The sequence below is a fragment of the Poeciliopsis prolifica genome, unplaced genomic scaffold (genome assembly GCF_027474105.1).
Source record: "Poeciliopsis prolifica strain line A6 unplaced genomic scaffold, Auburn_PproV2 SCAFFOLD025, whole genome shotgun sequence".
Classification (NCBI taxonomy): domain Eukaryota; kingdom Metazoa; phylum Chordata; class Actinopteri; order Cyprinodontiformes; family Poeciliidae; genus Poeciliopsis; species Poeciliopsis prolifica.
This window is the reverse complement of record NW_026562400.1, coordinates 894,872-922,382: the sequence shown is the minus strand read 5'-3', so window position 1 is coordinate 922,382 and position 27,511 is coordinate 894,872. Positions and strand designations below refer to the sequence as shown.

At 36.3% G+C, this 27,511-nt stretch overlaps 1 protein-coding gene across 2 annotated transcripts; it reads right to left on the bottom strand.

Annotated features, from left to right (window-relative positions):
* Positions 1 to 3,046: 3,046 nt before the first annotated feature.
* On the bottom strand, positions 3,047 to 25,185 carry plekhf2 (pleckstrin homology domain containing, family F (with FYVE domain) member 2). 2 transcript variants are annotated; one of them, XM_055047251.1, is made up of 2 exons: positions 25,007 to 25,185; positions 3,047 to 7,181 (listed from the first exon to the last, which is right to left on the bottom strand). In XM_055047251.1, exon 2 carries the CDS (start codon positions 7,165 to 7,167, stop codon positions 6,430 to 6,432), a length of 738 nt encoding a protein of 245 aa, XP_054903226.1. In that variant the 5' UTR covers positions 7,168 to 7,181; positions 25,007 to 25,185; the 3' UTR covers positions 3,047 to 6,429. The 2 variants fall into 2 exon arrangements, with proteins under 2 accessions (XP_054903226.1, XP_054903227.1); XM_055047252.1 differs by having other exon boundaries at positions 3,047 to 7,178.
* Positions 25,186 to 27,511: the final 2,326 nt, after the last annotated feature.

Here is a 27,511-nt window from a genome sequence, read left to right as displayed (position 1 = left end):
CTTCATCCAAAGAAAATTGTTTTTTTTTTTTCCGATTAAGCAAATTTGTTTTCATAATCCCAATTTTCTCTGTGATATGGTCAATTGAAAGGCAGCTAGTTTTTGGTTGGGGGAAATCTGGAATGTCTCCACTGTTTTCTCTAATGTTTCTGTTGTTTACTCCGGCTTTATGTTCTGCTGAAATTCGGTGCTAAATAAATTAGGGCTGCAACAATGTTTATTATAATAATCAATATTTTCTAATACTACACCACATTAGAAATTGTACTGCATTATAGAAATGTTTACTTCATTGCTTTTTAAGCAAGAAATAAGCATTTTATTGCTTAGAATGCGATAACATTGCATTAGTGTGTCTTTGTTCATCTCCAGCTAAAATGCTTCTAACAGGTGAAGAGGTCAACTTTCGGCTTGATTCAACATCAATGCAGTGTAAATCTGATCTGTTGATTATTTTTTGGATTAAATTAAGTTTCTCTCTCAAAGTCAGATCACATCATTTTGTCACTTTAAGGCAGGTTTCATTTGAAATTTACTTTTCATATGTAATGAAAATGACTGAGGATCCACTTAATGTACACAAATTGGAACATTCGCCTGTTTCATGATAATATTTTAAAAACTTACGTAGTTTTCCTTAATAAACTATCTAAATTGAGAGTAAGAGGTGAAATATGTGTCAGTAACAGCAGTTTAAACATTTTTTTCAGCTTCTCCATACTTAGCAGCAACATGGACAGGATCATCCAGGGAGCATCAAAGTCTCAGTCTCTGTGTGATTATACTATTAATATTCATCATCCGATCTTTGTGTTTGAATTTCTCTGAGATTTGTTTTGATAAATCAGAAGGGATAATGTTTCTGCAGGTGAGCCACAAAGACTATTCAGTTTTATTAATATTCTCAGGAGCGGAGCAGCAGAGCAGCAGGTCTGGGAGTCTGAGGCAGCTGGCTGACTTCTGCAGGAAACTTTGAATTTCATCCTTTCAGACTTGACTGGTTCTGAAGGAACAAATTAAACCAATGGTTTCAGTAAAGAAAATTCACTTCAAAAATACCTTTATCCTGCTGAGTAGGCAATAGAAACTTTAATTAGTGTGATTTTATTCATGAATATTATGAGCTTAAAGGTCTTTGAAAGAATCATATAAAGGTTCACGTCTCTTTCAGGTGAACTGAGTCGTTTTTATCCAGTTGTGCAGCTTTTGTTTGGGTTTTTTCTAGAGGATCATCAAACTGAGTCTTTCAAATGCTCCAAGTCTTTTCTGTTTTGTTCAATCAACTGATGGATATGAATTATTGAGCAGAAAGTCAATTTTTTAGCTTGTAGCTTTTACAAAAAAAAAACAGATTAACACTATTTGGCATAAAGAATGTTTTTTTTAGAAAACCCTAAAGTTTTTTTTTATTTTTTTTATGTGTCACCAACAACTAATAACCGTACAAATGGTATCTCATGGTTGCCGTGGACACATCATGATCTTAGGCGACTTTTTCTGCTAGAAGTTTTGAAGAACTTAAAAAAGAGTGGTATAAAGCAAAAAACAGAGAATTACTACATTTCAAATGCAGTTCCAACTACAGATAATTGTGCACTGATGACTGAATGATTTTTCCTCAACTGAATAGATTCACTCAGATTAATAATTTTTCTGTCAGATTATGCAGCTGCAATACTGCCGAGTATTTTTTGGACTTTTTCCACATCTTTTCCAGATGTGTTTGCTAATAAATCTGAGCACTGCAAAAACTGAATGGTTTGTAATGTAATCACACTGTGAGCTGCATGTACTGTGCACCTTTCAAACATCACAGGATATTTATGTTCTGTTCAATAAACTGATGGACATAAATTATAGTTTTTCAATTTCCAGCTTTTACAAAAGAAAGATTTCACATTTTCTCTCTTGCTCCATCCAGGCTTTGGTGGCGTTTAGTTTGGTTGTGTGATACTTGAGGGAATCACATCTATAGATTCAAGTGTATCTTACCCTTCACTATTTGTCATTTTAGTACTTAGACAAAGGAGAGTTAAAATGAAGTGAAAGGAAAGAGATCTATTATTTTTTACACTGCAAAAAACCCAAAATATTAACAAGTATCCTTGGTTTAGTTTCTATGGCAAATTATTATAGAACACTTGAAGACAAAACTGGCAATTAAGAGACTGTTTAAGTCAACAATTCATCAATATTAATAAAAAATATACAGTGCTATTGTCAGATTATTTCACTTATGAGGAAAATGTGTTAATTTAAAAAACATGGTATGTTCACCCCTTTGCATATTGGCAAGTTTGTTACTCATAGCCTCAATCACCTCGAGTCAGGGCAATGAAAATCCCTGCATACAACGCAACTTCTGCCTAACATAAAAATTCAATCGGAAAAAAAAAGAAAAACGTTAAGAAGTCCTGCCACATTCAAAACCTTTGACTGATATATTTAGTCACAGCTCTGATAACAGGTCTTCAAGGCCAACTAACATTTTTATAAATGAGTAAGATATTTTAAGGCATTAATTTAAGACTTTCACTTTATTGAAAACCATAAAAACTGCTTGTTTTGTTGCAATTATTTATGCTATTTTCTCTGCTGTCATGGATTCACTACAGGATAAATAAATATGAAAATATAATTAAATATTTATGCTGCTTTGACTGTAGTGGCATGCAGTTCCCTAAAAAAAAATACAAACACAAAGTTGCAAATAGTTTTCACTCACTTCTATCAGTTTTACTATAGATACCAGAAAATGTTGTTGGTACATTTCAAGACCATATTGCTCAGCTCTGATATTAATATTTAAAAGGGTTGGGTGTTTATCTTTTCATCCAGAGTTAAAAAGAGCCACTGAGGAAGGTCTAAAGAGCTGCAGGCTGCAGAGCGTTGATCATGCAGAACCTTCCAGATGTGGGTTCAGGGGAAAAGTTCAACATTAATCAGAATATTACAGGGAGAAAACCTGGTTATTATCCTGATATTTATTTATAACCTTTGGGATTTTTGACATTTTTCAGAACTGAAAAAAATAAAACAAATAGACTATCAGAAAATCCTTGTTTAATGTTTATTTATACAACCTTGTCCGTCCTCTTGGTGGCCCCCATCCCAAGCTTTTTTAAAATAAACCCTCCACAAAACAATGAAAATCAAGTTACTTGATCATTTGTGTACATGCGTCATCGTCATAATCAAAGCTGCAGCGTTTAAAACAAAACAAAAAAAATGGAGAGAACGCATCATAAATGTAATCAGAAACCTTTAATACATAATCAGTAAGAGGAGAGATTTTAACCGCGTTGTAAATGTGCGCCATCAGGAAGCATTTAGACGATCCCCTGCTGGATTTTTATTCTGTTGCATAATCACTCAACTGTAAACTGGGAAATAACCTGTTTGTTTGCACTCAGGTAACCTGGTTACTCAGTTAATAGTTGGATGCTGCTGGGCATTTTTGCTCTGCTGTTTCATTTAGGAAGAATTTCTTTTAAACTCTGAGGCTTCAACATCAAATAAACTTTAACATTTTTATCAACCTGTTGGACTTTGGATGATCAAACTGCCCAGGTTAGGATAAAACCCTTTAAACCTTTGAATGTCATGAATATGGTCCAGTAAAATCTAGCAAATTCTGGCTGTAAATTGAGGATTAAATTATAAAGATTCCTACTTGGTGTGTTTTTAAATTTTTTTGAAAAAGCTCAAAGGAAGAGGAAAGAAAAACAGCAGAGCGCAGACACATTCTAGTACTGATCAGGACTGTACAACCTAAAACACACCCAAACAAATCTGCACACATGTACAAAAATCATCAGGAACAAAAAAACCTCAATGACAGGACGTTCCAGGAGCAGAGTCCATGTGTCGGCTATTTAAGTGCAATCCACAGCAAACCTGAGGCCCGACTCGGTGCTTCTGGATTCAGCACATCAGCCACAGCAACTATAAAGCACAGCTAGTTAGTGATCAACACCTGCTTATTCCTCCAATCACAGGTGGCCATTTAGTCAGAGCAAAACAAAAATTACATCTATAACAAGACAAAAATATGAAAATCCCTTTTATCCTTCTGTTGCCGTAAGCGGTGTGTTTCATGCCAACTCAGTATAGACAACAAAGAAAAAAAACAACACATAATGCTCAATTTAAAACAAAAGATAATCATCTGAATTTAAAGCAAATAAAACTTTATACCCCCCGAACCATTTCTAATTATAACCCAAATGAGTGTTATTCCAACAGCAGGCAGAAGAAATAATGATGGAAACGTTGAAGACACAAATTACAGTATAATTATTCATCCTGACTCAGTTAGGAAACAAAAATGTTCAAATATTATAAACTCTATAGGAAAGGACGTATTTATAAAGATGTTGGCTGATGCTGATGCAGCTTCACTTCACAGCTGGCTGAAATAATTATTAGTCAGGACGTGTAAAGTGTTCCTCAACCTGTGACACTTTCTGAGCGAATATCCTGCAGACACTCAGATGTTTATGTCATTTGTTTGCAATAAGCACTGCATCATCTTCAAGACTATTATTTAGGAAGCAGCAAACAGCGAAGCTTTTGATATTTTTGTTAACCTTGCATTTTAATGTTAATTTTTATTCATTTTTTTTTGCAGAAATCCAGCAAGAAATCTTCTGTCTCCTGCTTGCTTTTCAGCTTCAGCATCCATTTTTTTTATAAAATACTTTCTTTTTTTTAAATTCCCTGTTAAGAGGAATGAAACTCTCCAGAAGACTCTCTGAGAACTAACGACATGAACGCTTGTGCAGGCTGGAACAGGTAGTCCTGGTTCCACCCAGCCTGCTTTCACTTCCAGGTTCGGTCCCTGATCACATGACGGCGCCGTGTGACTCTGGCCGCTCCTTGGAAAGTCAGAGCGGTGCGACCGAGGGGAAGGAAGCAGAGTTCAGAGGACGGCTGTTTGTTTTCTGACTCATCTGACCTCGGATCAGCAGAGGGAGGAGAGACAGGCAGGAAGACGCTGCACTGATTTCCTGACTTTCATTCCAGAACACCTCAGATCACAGAGGAATTGCATATGTAAGCAGGAAAAAATACCCTTCCTGATTATTGCAAGCTACTAGTTTCCATTCATTAATTAAAGTAAACAGACTACACAAACAGAAGGGGTTAATTCTCTTTAGAGCACTAAATTAAACACATCTCAGGTCACTATTAGGTTTTTCTCACTCTAAGCAGAAATCAGACTAAATCTGTTCCATGCCTTTCTAATCAAAACACAAAAAGAAAAAGAAAATCCATCCAGGTGCAAAAGAAACTTGAACATTAATTCCCGAAAAGCAATTTGCCAGCTAAGTAAAATCTGCAGTCATCTCCATGTTCTCCTTTTGTTTTCCATAGAACTCCACCCATGAGGTAACACTAGGTCCAAATTCCAGGAATTCCCAGGCGGGTGAGTTTCAGGAGGCTGATTGCAACTCAGAAATCATGCAACCAACAACCGAGGATACGGGAACCAACTAGAACCGCAAAGAAGCAGGGAAATATTCAGGCCAAAATCTGATTTATGCAACATTTCACTGAGTTTTCTGTCTGGAAAACCTGAGGACTGTCTGCATAATTCTCCTATCCATTATCTGATTAACAAGGCACTGTGCCAGATCCTGACCAATCACAACACACTTCCTTTGATAATTTGTCTGGTGTTCAGGAGTTGACCCACCCTGGAATCCCTGTTTTACTTTTTTTTTGCAGCTTTGTTTCATTTATGCATAAGCTCAGTTTGCTAGAAGGCACTATGTGACGTACAGGCGGAGGCTAGGGTTAGTTTTGGGGACTTCAGCTGATTTGTCAGAAGCAACTGCATTAGTTCAACTAGAAAATCTCTACATTTAGCGTGACATCTGCATTTTATCAGATTAAAAAAACTGAAAATCTCCATAATCTGTTAGAAGAAAGACTGACAGAAGCGTTAGGGGTGTAAGACGCTCCATTTCCTGCTAATTATCACCTTAGTTTAAGTTGTAGAAAGGAAATAAAAATGTGCAACAGAAACTATTCAGGAGAAATTAAGTTGAGGGGACAGTGCAGGCGGAATATCTCGTTAGCACCGTTGTTTTGTAGTGAATTAGCCGAATTAGGAAGCTTGAGAACAAGGTGAAGCTGTGATGCACAGTCTGACTTAATCCCAGAGTTCTGCTGGTCACCCAGTTAGTTCCAGGTTTTCCTGATGATTTACTGTTTCAGAAATGTAATTTTTTCTGGATGAAATCCATCATTTAGGTTCATAGAAAGGAATCCTGAAAAACAAAAAACAAAAAATCCTCTTCTTGGATCAAGATTCAATGATGGAAACAAGAGAAATAAGAAAATAATTAGTTGATATCTTGAGAGGAAGAGTATATTCTCCTCAGTGACGAGACAAGATGAGTCCTGTGGAGGTTTGGCCGTTCCTCAGTCACTGCTGTCGTCATCGTCGTCATCGTCCGATAGGGTGTTGTTGTTGAAGTTGGCGCCCGGCCGGCTCATAGACTCCGAGCGGGGCCCGAGACTTCCCGACAGCATCCCGTAGCAATGCTCGCACACACGCACCGGCTTGGACGACTGGCTGGGCAGCAGGAACTTCTTCTCTGAGCAAGGCCCACAAACCACATAGCCGCACTTCCTGCAGTGGTGGCGCCGGCTGACGGGCGTGAACTTCATCTTCTTGCAGCGCATGCACACGGTGGCCTCGGAGTCAGGCACCCAGACGGCGGCGTGCTCGCCCGTCGGGGATTTTCCACTCTTCTGCAGCAGCTCTCTCACACATTTCCCGATGTGGTTCATCCATTCTGACTTCTCCGTGGCGGTGGCGGCATAGACGGCGAAGGACTTGGTGGGGGTCTTGATTAGCCAGCCATTCCGTAGCTCGCCTTCGTCAGGCACTGTGTCGATGGTGACGCCCTCTAGAGGGATGATGTGCTGCTTGTTGTACTTCTTCTTTTGGATAACAATGTTGCCGTAGACCAGGATATCGTTGAAGAGGAAGAACTGGCGGGCTTTGGGCTTCTTGCGGCAGAGTTTGGTGAGGACGCCCTCTCCGATTAGCACGCGACCGGGAATGGCGAGGGGCTGGCCCGCGGCGCCAAAGCAACTCTCCACCAATCCGATCCGCTTAGAGTTGGCCTCGCTGTTAGCAAGCCGGTCTACCATCTTCACCTCGCCTGCTGGGGAAAGAAAACAAAGAAACAAGTTACATTTTCCAACCTTAACAGTTATGTTGATCTCTGTAGTTTTTTGTCTCTGTGACAAGGGAGACTCAGGTCTCCCTCATGCTCTGTTAAAAAGGACAATGTTCAAAACAATGTTCCATATTTTGTGGAAAAACACATTTATCAAAATTTTATATAGACTAAGTTATTGACCAAATATTTGCCAAATTATCAAAGAGTTGTATCAGAACAGAGAGGAAGTTTGGTAGCATTAGCCTAGCCCCGCTCTTCAGTAATATTGTCAATATATAAAGATCATCAGCAGAAGGAATATGCTAATTTACTGAGACTTTGTACATGTAGTTATAGCTATTTGGAAATAAGGTCCAGCTGATGACCCGTTTTATGATGAACATAACAGCTGTCTGGTGACACAGTAATGCAGATCACAATAACATTTTATGTACATGTAAAAAGATTTAATTAACTTCTTTATAGCATTTTTTTAACAAAACCAAGTAGTTTTGCAAAGTGCTAAAAATGTTTTGAATTTTCAAAAATCTTCGACTATTCTGTGATACCGAAGCAATTTACCAGTATCAGTTTTATAGAAATTTAAATCAGATTTATGTTATGATTTACATGTACATATTCTTGGAAATACTGTTTATATCCAAGTCTTTTTACATATTTGTTCTGTACCAGTAACAGACTAAGCTGCATTCTAAATTTTCTAAACAATGGTGAATCTGCTATTTTAGCCTGTTAAAAACTCAATAAAACACACAGGGGGAAACTCTAAGCATCCCAGATGTTTTGCTCATTTCTCCACCAGATTCCAAATGCAGATTGCACAACATTTTCTCAAAGTCCAGCAGATGGGCGCAATCTGTGCCTATTGGTGTGTCAAGTCAAAGTTGACCTCTCTCCAGTCAAAAGAGCAAGAATTTTTTACTTAAGATTTTTTTATCTTAATTGATAAAAAAAATCCCAACATGACAGGGCATTTGTCAAAACGTTAAGAATCTAAGAGTGGAGGAATCATGTAACAAAGACGTTTGCAAATCATGATGAAGTGACTTTGACAATAAACAACAATAACAGAAGAAAAACAAAATGGTCAAATTACAAAATATGACTTTATTTAATAAAGAATGTAATAACCTGTAAAATTATGTCAGAGGAAAAAAAACAGTTGTGTGTTGACCTCTTTTTATTTACACGTACTTAAAAACATCTTTAATTTTTAATCAGAGGTGGTTGTGGTCTTATCTCCTCCATTTTCTTCCCCTGTAGAAAAATTAACGGAAGCTTTCTGCAGATGGTCATTTTCTCTGACTCAAACAGCTCTGGTCTTTAAGACCGTTTTAAGATATGCCATTTGCCGTGCACCTGATTCACATAAATACATGCACATATGGGAGCATTTTTCTGTAAATGCTTGCATGTAAATGCTGACGAGCTGTGTGAGCGCTAACAGATTATTTGCTCACTTTCGAAGCAGATCTGCCTTTGAATCGAGTTTGTCAATTAGTGCCAATTCTCTCACTATTTAGCAACTGCAGATACTTTTGGATCTGATGCACGTTGTCCTCACTGATGAAAAAGTAAACATGATTAAATAAAAAAAATAACACTTAAATGTTTTCTCAGATAATTTTTTACCACTTGCCTTCATAAGAACCGGGATTTAATTGTGATGAATTATGATTAGAATTAAATTGCTCAGTATGTAATCAGATTTAAATTTGAATACATGATTAGAATAAATTGAAATTAAATGGAGTTAATTTGAACTCCATTTGGACAGTACTGCATATAAATTTGACCTGTTTATGGTATTTTGCTACATTTATTTTAATATGAGACATGAATAAACTCAATTTAATTAACAACCAGACCACCTAATTCAATCTCTTGTTACTCCTAAGATATTTCATAAATACATATTTTCTTTTCTTATAAAAGCAATGTTATGTATTTTATACTGGTTGCTTCTGAAATGCCCAATTTTTGAAACTTTTAGGAGAAAACTCCATGAAAAAATAAGAATAAAAGACTGAAGGGTTTCATTTTCTGCTATGACCTAACTGGAAACTCAGCACAACTGCTGGATTCTTCAATAAAGCACAATAGAGCATTGTCAAGGTCAAAGGTCAGCGGCAACAGTAATGAAAGGGTGATTGCTCTCCCTTTCTCCGGCAAGTCGGGGGGGTTGAGTACAGACCAATAATGCCAGTAAACACAAGTATAAGATTCAGTTCTGGATTAATTTGAAAGGTTTTCATTTATCTTTGCAGTTTTTTTTTCTTTTCATGCATTTTGTTTCCAACTTTCTGCATTCAGCTTTAGTAAAACTATCATTAAAGAGCAGCAGGACTAGAAGCCGTAGTCTGTTCAACCTCCTGTAGAACGAACAGATATCAGAGTCCAAAAATAAAAATAAAGGGTACAAAGATCAAAGACAACAAAAGCATCTGATTTGTACCCAAGAAGTCAACAAATGCAACAGATAAAAGAAGAAGCCTCCAAATGCACTTTGCACTGCAAGCCGAGGATCAATCGGCAGATAGAGACGGTTCAGAGCAGCAAGAGGACAAAGAGAGCGGTTTCGGTCCAATAGAGCTCAGTGCTTCAAACAGTACTCAGCAGGTCAAGAAGGAAACCTTACATGCGCAAAACAAAGAATCTGAATTAGATCAAATAGTTCCCAAGTCTCAGTGGGATTCAAAATAAGCAAATGTTTACAGACAGCTATGAGCTGGAAACTTCAAAGGTTATTATAACATAATAGGATTTAATTAATGGTGCTAAATTGAATCAACTGGTCTAAATGAGGTCATATCTAACTTAATTGGTTTGAAAAACCAATTACATCTTTAATTTTTTAATTACCTCACTGTCATAACACTATTATGTTAAAATTTAATAAAATAGTTGTTGACTGGTGGACTAATTAATTTGAAAAAAAAAAGCAAAATACATACATTTTGCTTCAATAAATAAATAAAATTTAAAAATGACATTTTTCAATTTATAATTACATGGCCAAGTTTACTGGGCTTGATAAGCTTTTGCAAAGCAATGTGCACTATGTTATCCTGTTTATTGAAGCAATGTCTACTGTTATCAACATCTTAATAGCACTAAATGAACTCTGACATTGGTTTTCTGTGGAGCTTGAGCTCCTTACAGTATGTTTGACTTCCATGAAAACAGCAACAGCCTAAGAATGTTGGTTTGGGGAGTTTTCACACCTGATAGTGCATAGACCTGTCGCGATAAACGATAACTCAATTAATCGCACGATAAATTAAAACTATCGACCTCATTTCAATTATCGTCTATATCGTTTCTTCCTGCCTTTTTCTCTTACTGTTGATGACACTGAATGAAAAAAGGCTCAACTCCGGTGCTCTCCACTGACCCTCTCTTCCTTATTCCTTAGTGTAATGCCCAGCGCGCGCTGCACAATCTGATGTCGCGGATTGTCGACTTATTATCAATACCTGAGAGTCACATTAGCCGACAGAAATCCTCGGTATAACGGTTTGATCGAACCGTGTTGTGTCCAACAATGGACACAAAATAATAAGTCCAGTTCACTAACTTTGAAACCAGGCATTAATCAATTCCTTACTACAATCTTCCTGCAATGCATGTGGCTAGTGTCAGTCTGACTGAATGGAAATCATTATAACCTATTTATGTCACGTTAACGAAGAACAGCTGAAAAGTTACCGGGTTTTCTGGTAGAAATTTCGCTCCAACTCCTCTCCTCGTTATTTATATATTTTTTTGCACGAAATGTTGAATAAACATTCATGTTGTCTCCGATGTCTGCGGGATTTCGGGTTGCGCCGTGTCTGCTGTTCGGGATTCTCTCCGTGTTTCCCCTCAGAAAGCACGAGGAGAATCCGCGCTTTCCGATTGGCTACCGGTCACATTCAACAGGTTGCGTCACGCTCCCAGTCTGGGCAAATCATTGATTTAGATCGGAGCGGCCACGACGATCTATCGTAACACACAAGTATGAAAAAAATCCTGTAGTGTGAACTATTGCATCAGGCAGTCAGATTCTTCTCTATTTAAATCTAATGATTACTGAACGTCATAATCTGCACTCTTTTGGTTGAATGCAGTATTTATTTCCTTTGGCTTCATGTTGTTTAGTTTTTATTCAAGTACATCTATTGTTAATGGAGACTGAGAATCTATTTTAGTTTTGTTTTGGTTGTTTTATTTATTTTGTGTATCAGTTCCAGTGTTAAGTGTCTTTTGAAAGTAAAGTGTATCTATCTTTGGCAGGAAATCGCATGTATTATAACGTAATTTCCATTAAATCAATGTAAAAAGGTCTTCAAACAATATTATCGTTGATTGCAATAATTTTTGAGACAATTTATCGCCCAGCAAAATCTGTTATTGTGACAGGCCTAATAATGCAGCAGATTTTTCTTTGATTGGGGACCAAAACTGGAACATTGGTAAAATTTTCAACCAGCATGGTTTTCTTTCAAAGCTGCACTATGTCAAATGTACTAAACCCTTTGAAAAACCTGTTCCCCTCCAGACCTGTGGTGGCACTGCACCAAGAACCACTGAAAGAAACATCATGAAAACCTCTGAAGAAGATAATGATTCCTCCTTCACATGATTCCTTCTTCACAAAATGTAAACAAAATAAGAGTTGCATCAGATTTTAATAATTGGTCAAAAGACCATTTCCACCACTAGAGCAAGACGCACATTTTTGTTTTGGTTGCATTTAACCAGAATGCCTTGGGCTATAATCTGCTTTTGAAGCAGTCTCCACTTGGTGTTCACTACGCATTCACACAACACTGGAGTTCACTTCAAATAAAATAAGACATACGTTTTTTGCCAGACTAGAGTTTGCATTATTGGAAATGTTTTCACAGTAGTAATTAGTTTGTACAGTACTACAAACTAAGTTTGATTAAAGCCGACTAAACGGGGGTAGAGTGAATGACTGCCAGAGATTAGTCGCCCTGACGCATGCACTGACTTTTGATTTCCACTTAATTGTTAAAAGCTGGGTCGGCTGAACAAACAACAAAACTGTAATGCGCTGGTGTAAACGTATTCCTTCCTTACCCTTTAAAAACCTCCAGAAGTAGAAACTATGCTAATTAGCCAGCAAATGCCAGAACAGCTTGGGCCGACTCCACAGTGATCTGCACACTAATAACCCAAAGTGAGCAAGTGAACTGCCTTGAAAGCCTCGGAGAGGACAGTGGTGCTGCTGACACATCCAGCCTGATAGCAAGGGCTGGCTGCCCAGCGCCGGGCAACCAGCTCCCATCCGCAGAGAGCGGGGGCCACAAAGAGCAGGAGCCTCCAGGGAGGAAGAGTGCCATAAATACAGAGTGGAGTCTCCCAAAGCAGTAATCAAAGCAGGGCACAGGAGAATAAAAGGCAGAAGATGATACATCAGGAAAAACAAAGCTTTTTGTGCTGAGTAGTGTTGATGACAGAGAAGACACACAAGATTAGTTAAAAAAAAAAGAAATGTAAAGAACAGGACAGATAAATATTGGATGGGGCAGTCTTATGTAAATGTGCAATTTGCAGTTTTACGAAATAAATATTTTTCCCTGTAAAAAAATGCTTAATTGATGTTAGCTTATTAAAAACAATTTAAGACAGTGACAGAAAAACATATGGTTTTCAATTTATCTTCAAAAATCATGTTTCTACTCTGAACTAAGTTTGAACAGCTTTGGTGATTTAATACACTATACTGATAAGAATTCTCTCAACGAGTGTCAAAGTGGCGGAAACAGGAGACAACCTTCACAGCCACGAGCAATTATTTATTTGCATTACGTTGGGTTTTGGTGTCGATTTCCTGCCTTTGAGCCAGCTGGAGAGAGGAGGCAGGCTCACATGGATGTACCAGCACCACCGTCTGGGAAGCTACAAGTTACCAGCTGCTGCATCATTTGAGAACATAAATACATCGATTACACATGAGTGGACAACTGGACAGATAGATGTAGCTCATACTCTGGTAGACTGGAGCAAAACAGAGCTGCAATTCAAGCTGTTCATTTTATAGTCGTTTATATTTCATTTCTGAAATGCTTACTGAGCAGGAGCACATTATTTAACTTAATATTTCAGATTTAGACATGTCTTGTTATCAATTTCAGCTAATATTTTCACAGAACCTCAACAGTTTTCAGGGAACTGATTTTGAAAAGTACAAACGTAGAGCACAATGATTTACTAATCTGGGTTTTTAGTGGTTTAACTGTGGGACAAATTTATTTCTATTTTTATTTCCGTAGTAATTGGTAACAAAAGCAGAATAGATTTAGTTGTTAATTTATCAGGAGGATTCTCTCTCTCAGTTTCCAAAATAATGGATCAATCCCAGAGGAAAATTAATGTTGTAACTCCTATTAGACAATTTTTGTCAAAGAGTTGTAGATGCTCATGCATGACAGGTCAGCTGTAGCAGCCTGTATTACAGTTGTTCTAATTAAGCCTCTGACTGAGGTCTCTATTGAACAGGGTGTTCAGGTTGTTTGTAATTTTCTTGATTTCATTAAAAAAATCATTCTTTTCACAGTAAGGATGTTTGTGATACAAACGGTGCAAAATGTATTTTTTAATTACAGGTTTTTCTGACAGTAGTGTCCTTTATTTGCATCATATCAGACAGGAAATCGGTACACAGAGAAGGAGGAAGAGAATCCAAAATAATAAACTAAATAATGCAAGGAGTTTAAAATGAGCAAATTTGTTCCATGCGGTCTGATAACGGAGCTGGCATTACTAAACACAACCAGGAAGAGAGCATCTACTTTATAATTTTTTCAGACCATGTAAATAAAAAAATAAAACTTAATAACCCATAACATCATTGTCCATAATCACTACGTTGCTCGTGGTTTCTTCTTCTGTTGAGAATTCTCATTAGGAAAGTTGAAGGGAGACTCAGTTACTCTCTTCTTCCGACTTAACACATATATAATTACAGTGTCTGCAGACCTTTAGCTTGTTATAAGAACAACTCATTGTAGCAAAGGAAACACAGTAATTGTACTTTTGTGTAAATGGTTTCAGTAACATGGTGAGGAGGAGAACACACAATAAAACTTCTCTCTGCTGAGAATTTATTGATGATTCAAATTTGCTTGTACAAGGAGTCTGTTCAACTCACACAGTAAGATGAACACAATATCCCAAAGAGAGAGCAACAATCATTAAGTTTTACACAATGGATGGTGTGAAACAAAATTGCAATGAATGCTTGTAAAAACGACAGGGCAGATGTGTAGCTTAGCCTTTACATTAAAACTTTTTTTTTCTGTTTTGTGCTATGTTGACAAACCCCACCACATTTAATTTTGCCAAACCCACCAAAAATCTGAACACATCAATGATCTTTTCATGTATATTCCTGATTTAAACACAGACAGAGCTTGTTGCAGGGGTCATTAGCCAGTTTGGTCTGACTTAGTTTAAGGTTAAGAGGGAGAAAACACAACTTTGTTTGCACAAACATTTAGAGAAGTGGTAATTATGTGGACTAATAGTAACAACAAGAGATGCACCTAACAGTTTAGACATGTTTGTTGGGAAAACAAAGGATCCATTTGTAATATCATCAAATATAGTTAAGGTTTATCAAGCCCCAAACTTTGCCTTGAAGAATCTGTAATTGCTGCACAGCAGTTGAGTCCAGTTTGACCCCTTCTTACATATAAATGAATTTTAACAAACCTACAGAAATATTCACTCAGGTTTGATCACACAAAGTATTGTAGATGTTGAACTAGGGGGATTCAAATGCAGTCCTACCCCAATAAAAACTGCAACATAGCTCCTCCAGATTCAGATTTATTTAAGTCCCAAATTGGCAATTAATGTCACAGCAAGTATATAAAAACAAGAAAGTCTAGCAAAAAGACTTCAAATATAAATCCATCCATGATAGGAAGAGTACAGCAGTGTATGTGAGGAAAAATGGTACAAATAACAGCACAAGTCAACAAACATTCAGGTATGCATCCCCTAGGCTTGTCCTGCATTAAAAAGAGAAACTGCTATAGGAACAAGAGTGCTTGCACCTGTTACTTCTCATACAAAGAAGTCTGAGCCAAACGCATGAAGGCAGAAACTGAAACTCAGTGCGTAAAGGATCAGAGCTGTCAGCAAGAATGGCACTAGCATGCCATGATCTGTAAGTTCTGTAAGCGTTCATTGTTCAACTCTTAAGATCTTATTAAGCATATGTATTTTTCTAAGTGCATTTTTGACCCAATACTAAGAATTCCAAACCAACAGAGAGAAAAGGTAAGCACAGATTCAATTTATGATCTATAAAATAAGATAATCTTTGACTTATTAACCTGAAACTACACATTTTCTTAGAAAAATAAAATAAAATAAAATAAAATAAAAATAAAATCTTTCCTACCTCCAGGAAAGATTTTTAAATCTTTTTTGCAGATACTCTGAGTGCCTGGTAAATTTTAACTTATTATCCAAAGTAGTCCCTTTAATGTAGCCCCACATGAGATTTTGTCAGGCATACGTTAGACCGCAGTATCCTATGACCTGCTATAAATAACCATGCAGTACGTCAGTTCAAAGTCATGTTGGACAGGTAATCTTCAGAAAAATTTACCCAACATTTGCAGAGCAATATTTCCGCGTTGGGTCACAAGAGTTATAGATTTCAATAAAAGTCAAGTTTCAGCAGCAGCAGCTGGAGCAGAATGGGTGTTGAACTACATGCTGGAATATTATGCTCATAAAATTGCTCCTCCATGGACAGAAAATCAGTTCAAATTTCATCTACTGGAATTGATGTGGACTTTTATGAGTCTGAAATAAAATCTCATAAACATACCACAGGGGGAATACCACAAGTCTATTTTAACAGGAAAAAACCTTTACCTGGTAAAGTCAAGAGAGGCACTTCAATCAGGCAGCTCTTTTGGTTTGACAAATAATACATCTGAGAGGTTTGCAAAAGTAAAGCTAAACCATCTATCTTTGGAAAATGTAAATCGTTAATGTCATGACATGGACTCTTCTTGATAACCGGAACTTAAACCTACAGTGTTACCCAACTGGGAGAAAAAGGGAGGCAATGAGTCACAGAGAGAGAGAGAGATCACAGGAAATTACGTTTACATCTGTCGGCGTCATGATTTCAAATGACTTATTGTGTGAACAAGTTTATTCACATGTGATTTTAATTGCATTTCTTATTTAATGGAAACACCGCAATTGTTTTCTACATTAGCAGAATATAATTTGTAGCAGAAATAAAGCTATTGTCATCTAGTTTTTAAATGAGCTGTTAACTACTTTGGTATTAAACTCCAAACTCCTAATAAAGATAAACAAAACATTGGAGAATTCGAACCATTTTATTCTTCAAGATGGAATTCCCATACCTGTAGCTATTCTGACTATTCAGACGAGGATACATAGTGTTAGTAGAGGATTGTCTCCTTCAGGACAGTATTATTAGCCAGTCTGACCTGAACATGGAGTCCTCCTGCTACATGTCAACAACGTCTATAAAAAGGATTACACAACTGCAGGGCAGAGTGGGAATGAACCCAGGATAAAAGGATTTAAAGCTAATCTACTGCAAGAGATGATACTGTGAAAACAAGAGTCGCTGTAGCTGCCAGGAAACTACTATAGAAAATATGTCTGACAAGCCTGTTGCAATAAGCAATAAAACAATTAATCACAGAATAAATTAACATGAGCTTGATAATCACATTCTAACTTGTAATATTATGTAATCATACTACTTGCATAAAGTCTCAAAATGGCAATGTTATCATTTATCCACCACAGCCTATATGGCAAGGCAACTTTATTTATATAGCACCTTTCAGCCAAAGACAAGAAAGTTAAAAACAACATACAACAAGAAGATAGTAAGAAAAAAAAATAACATAAGATCAAGCAGATTAAAAATAGACAAAGTAAACGTAAAAATTTTAAATATAGTGAATGAGTAGAATTAAAAAATTAAGAATAGGCAACTTCAAATAAGGTTTTTAGCCTTGTTTTAAATAAACAAGGGCAGTCTTCCAATGAGCAGGAAGCTTATTCCAAAGTGTTGGAGCATAAAAACTAAAAGCTGCTTCATAGCAGCAGTAAGCCTATGGTGCATCTACAGCACATTTTTGTGCAAGTTTCTGTTTTTATTCATTTAATCAATTCATTTAATTTTGATCAAACAAACTAAGCATTTATAGATTCTAGTCAATATTTAACACAATAAATTATATTGTGCCAGCTATAATGAATTCTGCAGCAGATTTATGTATCTAGCAATATTAGCTCTTCATCTCAAAATATTCATTAATATATTTTCTATAAGCAGAGTGGTCTGCAAATTGATTTCTATTTCTTAAAATTGGGCCATTGTTGAAACAAACATACATTGACAAGAATTAAGCCTTTCCAGTAGCATGATGGTTTTATCTAGTAGGCTTGAAAGGAGAGATTTTCAGCATTTCATCTCATACCAGGACAAAGTTTAAATTAGTGCTGAAAAGCTATTTGGAAACTGTAGCAGGAAAACTTCAAATTGAAGAGCAAACTAAATCTTACACACACAGGAACAGGAAAATGTCAGATTTTCCCCTTGTATTAATACAAACCTAAGAACCATTACCATTCTTTTTCTTTCCAGGAGGGGAAATGTCAAAATCAAGTCATCACCACTGCGTCTGATCACGTACTGTAACCTCAAACAGCTCAAAGTGAAAGAATAAAAATCCAAAATCTCAAGCACACATGTGGAAAACATATTTAAAGACCACACTGCACATAATTAGTAGTTCGAAGAAGGAATCAATGAAACCTATTAATTAAAAGATAAAAAAAAAAAAAAACACTGGTTTCTAAATAAAAAGAAACAGTCATCTTCAGTCATTTTCAGGATATCCTCCTCTAGCCAGCATCCTAAATCTAACTCTTTCACTTTAAAATCTGACTTTCACTGGAATATATAACATGATTAAACACGCAAGGTAAAAGTCAAAGTTGTGAAACACTGCAGCTGTCATTTAATAAAGACAGAAAGAAAATATCTGCACAATTTTTCACCGATGAACAATAACTTGCTTAAGATTTACCTTTTATACTTAATCTTCATTAAATTTTTAAGAATCTGCCTTATTGAAAAAATTACTACCCAACTATTCATCTCACTTTTATTTTATTACTGGGTAAATTGAAACTTATTTCTTATTTAATACTTGAAAATTGCAGCTTTGGGGCCAGCTCAGATCAACACCAAGTGTTGAAATTATAACAACACTTTAACTGTTAAGTTGTCAACAGTCGGATTAGGTACTTTGAGGAAACTACAGTCTGATGGCAAACTTTTAAAAATCTATCTGATGTCTTTTTATAATTGCCAGAAAATCAGGTTTTTTTCAAAACAACTCCTGCAGGTTGAGGCAGATTTGAAACAAGGCGAGCTGTTTAGGAAACCAATTAGCAAAGAGCATGTGTAAACGTGTCAATAACGCTTACATGATGAGTAAGTGGATATCAGCAAACTGCTAGATGTTGCTACGTCCACTTTAACACATTTTCCAAATGAAGTGCATCATAGATTGTTCAAGTGTATTTTATAAATTCTGATCACAGGTATAGCTTCAACTCATACTAATAGTCAATTAAATGTAATAACTCATAACATCTGAGTATCAAAGTTATGGGAGCTGCGAGCAGGAAGAACCTCCAGCAACAGTCAGTTATAAGGAATCTGAAGAGGCCTCTGACTGAACACTGTTGCTGGATGACATGCTAACACCTTAACATCTGAGGAGCAGAAACGATATTCCACTACAAACATGTCCTGGCTGAAACCATCATGTGTTGTTAATCCACCTCATTTGCTTTTGCCACTCCTTTTTAACTTCCTTCTTTTCTCTCCACTCTATCTCCTCTGTAACTCCTCTCGGATTTGGAGTCATAGTTCAGATGATATGTAAGCTTCTGGGATGCTAATCAATAGTTTCCGGGTGTCAGAAAAATAATAAATAAATACCTTGTTGCCATGGTTATGCAAAAGTAGCGTACCTTTCTGCTATTTTTAATCTGTAGTCCATTTTTACACAGATCATATAGAACGGCCACTTCCAGGACAGAATGAAAGTTAAATAATTATCAACAGATATGTTTAAAATATGATTTACTGAAATTCATGGTCTATTTTTGACAGCAGCACTTCCTGCACTCTGATCTATTAACGTTTGAGATCATTTATCCTTCACACTTTCTTAAAAGAAAATAAATCAATCAAATTTTAAATGATCTTTGCCTGTTTGGATCATGACAAATATAAATCTGTTTTATCAGTTACAGGTTATTAGTTCACTGTTTTGTGCCCTAAACTCAAATGCACAAAATTCAGAACTTGCACAAAGAATAAACTTGTTAAAAATAATGTTTCAATCACAGTGTACTACACATTTAGAAAGTTTGATTTCTTATCATATTAAATATTTAACCTCAGCAAACACTTATTAAAGAAAATTAAACCTACATGATGAAACCAAAGATGATAAAATAGTAAGAGAGAACTTTCATTGTTCACCTGCAAGTAGAATTAGCTTCATCTTATGCAAATGTTAGCATCTGATGGATTAGATATGTGACAATATAAAATACATTTTCACCTTTTTCAGACTCATTTCCTGAAGTAGAAACTTTTAATTACAGGAAATTTGTTTCTCAGCTGAGTACAAAGCTTACAAAGCACCTATAACTTGCTGCTGTTCACTTAAATATATCAGAACTTAGATCAAACTTGAAGACAGAGTATTTCCTATGGTAAAACTCAGGAAATATGCATGCTTATTGTGCATTTTTAAAATACATTGAACTCTTGATATTTGGAACTACATCCACCCATTAATAGCTTAAATTTGCAAATACTTGAGACCTTCTAAAAAATAAAGGTTGCACCTGCCTATTTTGATAGTTTAAACACCAAATATACCATAATAGGTCAAAATAAGCATAGTGTAAAGTGTCTTAGCGCTAAAACAAAATCTAGTTTCTATAGTCTTCCTTTTCTTCGCTTTAGGGAGGTACAGGCAATCATGGTTACTGTAATTAAAAGTATACAAAGAACAGTTTATGGGTGTCAATTATATTCGTCCTATCCATCAAGTAATCAGTTTGTTTACTTGTGACAAGCAGGAAGTGACACAATCTCTTTATGGACATAATCTGCACCTATTTATAAACCAAGACATGTTGGATTATCTTCCATGGGGTTGGATTACCCAGGAAAGCAGAAGACTTTCTGTTCTGGTAACGTGAACAGAAAAAAGTACAAATAAAAAAACATGGCAGAAGGGAATGTTGACTTGTCCAACAGTTTAGTTTGCTTCACCCTGTCAGATCTGGCAGAACTAGTTTTACCAGCAAAAGATGTAAAGGTCTGGCTGCCTTGTCAGCAGTAAACTCAATGTCTATTCATAGTGTTTTTATAGGAAAGAAATGTCTATTCAACTTATGAAGTGGATTTTTAATAAGTTAGTAACTTGTAAGTGACTGAGTTAGCCCTAGAGAGAAAATGTCTCAGTAATCAGTCTGAGAGTAATTTCCCGCCGAGGGGTTTGCTTTCAGTAGATTAAGGAAGTACATAGTGACAATGCCCAAGGACACATGACTTTTCAGAAACTTGCCATTTTCTAGGCATGTGTAAAAGCAAAAGTGGTCACCAAGCAGAGGATGACATTTTCATTCTTTACCTTAAGATTAAAAGTTGTTTTCAGCTCATGTTCAATGCATCACTTTAGCTTTAGAAAAATATACTTATGAGATGTAAAATTGTCATGATTACTAAGAACATTTCAGTTATATAAATGACTCAGCCCAAGATCCTTGCGTTCAAATAAAAGTAGTTTGTTTTACAAAAATCTGGAGTCCCTGAACTCGTTAATAAACACAGAACTTCTCCAACTCAGAGGACCAGCTTACACTAGAGCAGGTCAGAGTTTTTCCTGTACATCACTTGATAAATGTAAATTTTACATTTCTAAAAATACAGTTTCTTAGTTGAGTTAGGCCCAGTCCAAACAACCACAGATAACTTCTGTATTACATATCTGAGTGTGAAATGCTTTTTGGGTGACAGAAACTGAGACTTTTAAAAGTGCTTCTCTAAAATGCTGCCTCGTTTCTGCACACTTCATGTAGAGAACATGTGTAGCAAACCACTATTTTTAAATTTTCTTTATGCCAGCCAATATTTACTGTGCGTCCAAATTGTTCTCATCACTAAAAGAAACAGATCAATTATGTAAAAACTTTAAGCAAATCCCCAACATCTTCAGAATGCTCAGTCCTCGTTTGACCCGGCCGGCATGGTTGTTTTAACATCTGTCAAGATTTCTGGGATCTGTAATCGACTCAGACCCATTTTAAACAGCATGGGGGAGGGGATTATCTGTTTTAAAGATATCCACAGTAATGCAGCTGAGGCTTTATGCAAAACGATGCAGTTTTTGAGTCTTCCCCTAGTACCACAGTAGAAAAAATAGCTATAATTATGAAATCATCAACCAAAGCTAACATAAGAACTGAAATCACGGAACACATTTTGTCTTAATTCTAAATGGAAACAACACAAAAGTTTACTTATATATGTAAGATATATAAACACATTCAATGCCACTGGCTTGCTTAGCTCTGTCACTGTAATCAAATAGCTACAAACAACAAATAAACAAATATTAATAGAGTCTTATCCCAGGGTTAAGACCACAACCATCTGATACAAAGCTTAACTATATATTTTGATAGTTCAAACACTACATATTCTTCATTGTGCATTAATACGTACAGTGAAAACATCTAAACACAGGAGCTATCATTCAGTCTTCCTTATCGCCGAACTCCCAAAATTAAGGATTTATCAGTGCATCCCTAGTTGCATTTTTAATTAGTTTCTACTTTAAGTGGAGCTGAATTCATGGTGTCTTATAAACATTCAGAAACCAGATTTTTAAGGTCAGAAATACAAAAAGAATGAAGTACCAATTTGAGCTTTGAAAGCAAAGGGGCTGCTGAGTAGGGATGCACCAGTCTTAAAATTTAGGCTGATCGTAATGTTGCTGTTATGAAAGACATTTGGTACATTATATATATTTTATTATTCGACACCTTGAAGAAAAAAAAACAAAAACACACATCGCTGATTTCGCCAGTCCTGCCTTGCATTAGCTAAACTCCCCACAATCCCGCGCTACATCACCCACACTGTCACATGACCAAACAAATCTGACTTTCCCTCCAGATATACATTAACAGCATGGAAATAAATACCGGTTGTTAATAGTCTGCCCAGTTTTCTTTATCGGACAATACAATTTAAGAAAAAAAAAAAAGACTGATATCGGCGGTGACGGATGTTAGTCCTGATATATTGTGCCTCGCTGATGCAGAGCATCAACAACTTAGCTAAACTTTGTAGGATATACAAAAACATCAAATACCAGCTATGAGCCTTTTTGTCAGCGTTTGTGACCACAGCATAACGGCTTCGACACGCTCAGCCTAACAGAAATCCCCTGCACAAATAAAACACATTGCATGATTATAATGTTGAGGTTGGAGAGACATGCCAAACCCCCACAGATTTCTAATACCTGTAGAACATTAGATACAGACATGTCAGATTTTAAGTACAAGATATTATCTCACAAACCATTTCCTGAGAAGATTTCCCCCACCTGCGGTTTACAGCTCAAGTAACAAGATTACCAAATCTGATACTTGAAGCTCAACTTTCTTCCCAGATCCACTTCAACTCTGACCAAGCTGCCACCAAACAGCCTGAAATACAGAAAGTCTCCATTATATGAGACAAAGTTCGAAGATCACTTGATTAATCTCCCCCCTGATCTTTGCCCTTTCTTCACTCCTTATACAGACAACAGAAATAAAACTTCAACCCAGACACAGCATTTTCTTTCAAGTATCAACTTCAGCTTCAACTAAAGCCAGGAGTTTTTATTAGTTGAAGTATATATAGTACTAATACTCTAATAACTGTAAGAATAAGTTAAAGGGGGTATTTCTGATTTTCTGCTAATGCGTATTCCACAGTTTGACATTCAAAAACCGAGGTGATAGCAATTCGAAAGAAAAAAGATAACATTTTGATTTCCTGAAACCAGCAGAACAATAAACCACTAATTTAAATTAACCACAAGCTGCTTTTGCAATGTCTCCAAGTTTAATTTGTGAGTCAGCAGAGATTAAACAGGAGGTGAAATTTATTTTCATTAGTTTGGAAAGTGATGAATAACAAATCAAATCACCATTGCCGTCTTAAAATAAATTTGTCCAATATTGCAGTAATACCCTTCTTTATGACACCAGTCTCATAAACTAGTGTGATTATGTTTTAAACTGCACACAGTCACTGCATTTAAAAGCATTTATGAAATGTATTGACATTCATTCATATTCTCATTGAACAAACAGTGGAGTAAATAGTAAGACAAGAATCACAACAATATGGATTTTCTTTAAACATCATTAATTGGAATTTAAACTAAACAATATATCAAAATTTGTGAAAAAAAAAATAAAACAATTTTTACATTAAACAATATGATAAGTAAGATATGAGTGAGATGATACATGCTTTAAAATCAGAGTCTACAAAAACCTTAACTTGTAAAGACTTATACCAACAGCTGGAACAGCTAGAGAGGTTTGAATGCTTTCTACAAAGTTGCTAAGTAGGACAGTGTTATGATGAAAGAGCAATTCAGTAAACATGTTTTAATCATAAACTATAAACAGCATTAGTTTCCTTTAACCATGCAAGACTACTTTGAGTGTAAAACTCACACCTTTCAAAGCGTGGGAGGTGAAATGCTCCATTTATAAACTGCTTTTTAAATATATCAATATTGTAACACAAGAAAAAACAAGAGCACCTTGTTTGGAAATGTACAAAACTGTAATCCAAAAGAAAATCTTGGCTTGAACTAAAGGCCACATTGCTGTAAATAGATAATGATCTCATTACAACTGATTACATATGAATGAACTTTGACTCTCCCTGCACTAATTCCAGCACTTTGTAGAACGGCTAATAGTAATGGAGCATGAAGAGCAATGCAATCCTTCTCCACTCCCAAACTGACTCAGAAGAAGTGAAGACATGACAAAGTTCCCTTTTTTGTGGTAGAAAAAGTTTCACACACTCTCTAAAACTTTGTAATAATGATTCTGGATTTCTGACTGATTTACCGGTTGACCTTGCAGTTTACTGAAGTAGGCCTGAGACATTTCCAAAGATTTCCCTGCTATGGAAAGCTTTCATCAATAAAATCTCAAGATATATTTCATCACATTCGAAAAGATCTTTGACCTGAGGTCAGTTTCTATTCAGCTCTGCCCTTGAATGAGCGAGTAATAGTAATCTCTAAACCCACCAGCTCGCCACAAGAAGTTATCACGACACAATCCTCAGTTTAAGTCACTTTCCAAGCCTCAAAGTTGAGCAAAGTGGTGTCAGTTGTCAGCATTAGCAGGCTAGCTCAGATGTTAGCTTCCGAACGCCTCGGATATTTCGCTTTTTAGCCGAGGCTAACTTTTTCTTTTCGTGTGGTTCGACCACAAAAAAGAAGCAGTTTTCATAACCCCTTGAACATTTCTTTGAAACCACGAAGCGGATTTTTAGAGACATGAAAGGTGGGGGGAGAGGACCCCAAAACCCACAGAACGAGCTTCGGCCAATCAGTAAAGTGTCAACAGAGACAACTTTTACGCCAAAAATAAGTACATACCCGACGGTAGCTCCTGGGTGCGGTAACTTTTGCGGTGACTCGATGTTTAGCTGTTCTCCAGGCAATATCCGTAGAGGAGCGCGTCTCCCTGAAAAAGTGCCCACCGTGTCCGCAGACACCGACAGCAGCTGGAAACTCTGCGCTGAGGATAAAACAACAACATGGCAGCGCCACGCTGCGTTCACGGCCCACCGGACTGGTGGGAAATGCGAATAACACCTGTGACAAGAATGTGCTTGAACTGCACCTCATTGAGCCCAGTTGTGATATACATACTTTATTTTACTATTTAAAATGGCTCTAAATAGCAGTACAAAGAAACAAAATCTTTTAAAGGGGGGAATTTATGTGAGCTTTCTTATAATTATGTAATTAAGTTTAACCAAACACTTAGATTACATGTGTTACATTATAATTATATTGTAGGAAAGATATGCATGATTGCTGTTAAATATTGCTCAGTATTTTTCCTTAACGTTGTAATACAAACATCCTTTGTTTCAGGGCCTTTGCAAAGTTGTTGTTGTTTGTTTATATGGTGATACATTCCTTTTCTAGTAAGCACGCAGTCGTTGTCAGTTACAGTTGGAAATTCAAAAGTGTATTTCTTTGGGGTGAAATTATGCCATAACTCACATTTATTGAATTGAATATTTTGCATTTCCAAGGCAAAATGTTCTTAAGCTAAATATTTCAGTAGCTGAATTGTACATTCTGTTTTATAGCATTTAAAGCAGCTTTTGCCCAGTAGCATTTTTGCACTCTTGGGAACGCTGAGAGGGTACGTTTTTAGGTGCAAACACAACAAACAGAAGAAAAGTGGAAGCTGAAAGTCAGCGCTGCACATGTAAACTTTATTTTGACTGGATATGTTTCAAGAAGATCAAAATAAGTCACATTTCCTCAAATAACTTCTGAATTAGAAGAGGCTAAAGGTGTCTGCTGATTACACTCCTCATATGGATAGACCTAAAACGATGCAACTGGATTATTTAATTGCATTATCGCGTCTTTAGAAGTTCAAGAGACCAGATTAGGCCACTGTGCTAAAAGGGAAACTAATCACTTCCTAGAAAGACACTGACCCTCACATGTCAGTTTATCACAAACATGTAAGGCTTTACTCACATGTAAAGCCGTCCATGTCTTGACCAGATTTGGCAACAAGAACAAAAACAAGTAGTACAACTTTAATTCAAAACAAAAAAATAACACATTTGAGCAAATTGTGTGATTTAAACTTTAAAATATTTCTTCATTAGTCTCTGCTTTGCATTTTGTCCCATTCTCTTTAACTAACAAGAAAATACAAATGTATTCTTCCAGTCCTTTTTCTTCACTACACAACTTCTGTCTCCTCCATTTTAGGTTGAACTATCGTTATGTTCCTTGGTTCCCTGCTGCTGGTAATCTGCAGTTGTCAATGCTGATCTAAGGTGTTGTGAAAGTTTTTTCATCATCACTTCTGCTTTTAGTTTGTTTAAAATAATACAACATTTTAATATCTATTGAGATAAAAATAAAAAAAGATGTCAAAACTGAACTGGAACTGTGTGAAAAAAATAATTAATTTCCTTAAAAACAATTGACATTCTGGGCTGGAAACCCCCCAATTCTGCAAAAAAGAGAGGACTAAAATGCTATTAGGCTTTGGGGGAAATCAGAATATTTTTTTCTTTAGTTGTTGTGCTGGCAAGATGCAATACACGTATCAGGCTCTGCTTGGAGCACTGCAATAACATAAATGAAAAATTTTCAGCAAGTCCTGCAAGTCTACTCCAGTCATGTTTACATTATTGGCCAGTCCTACTTGAAATTCTTCATAACAAACCATGCAGGTACACACTGGCCTCACATAATATAAGCAGTGCTGTTACTAACCTCTGCCGACAACCTGGACACACTCTCACCACAATCATAAAACAGTATTTTCTTGCAAGAGATGATTTATGTCCTCAAAACACTCAATAGCCTTTTAAATCCTCAGTCATATGCATTGATGTATTATAGTCCCCTAAAACCTTCACCAAACTACTGCAGAAACTATCCAGTTCCTGATCATTTATAACATGAAAGCAGAAAGTTTAGAGTGAAGACAGTAAGAAATGTGTTGTAAAAAATATGCTTATGATCCAAAAGTTGCCACAACTTGGCATGGCGGTTTTAGCCAATCTAAAGATTCAAAACCTGTTCAGATTTGTTTCACTTTACATATATTTTATTGGAATTTTATGCAGAAAATATGTATAATTTCAAAGTGGAAGGAATTGTTTTTTAAATAAAAAAAAACTAAAAAGTGTGCATTTGTCTTCAATACAATTTGCATTAACTATAAAAAATGTAAATAAATAAATAAAAGTCCTGTTTGCAATTTTCCCCTGACGTTCAGAGGAATTATGCAGAAAGTGTTAGACCAGGTCAAAGTAGAAACTTTGGGCTGCATGCAAAGCTCTATTTTGGGTGAAAAACTAACACTGCACATCATTCTGCAGCATCATGCCGTGA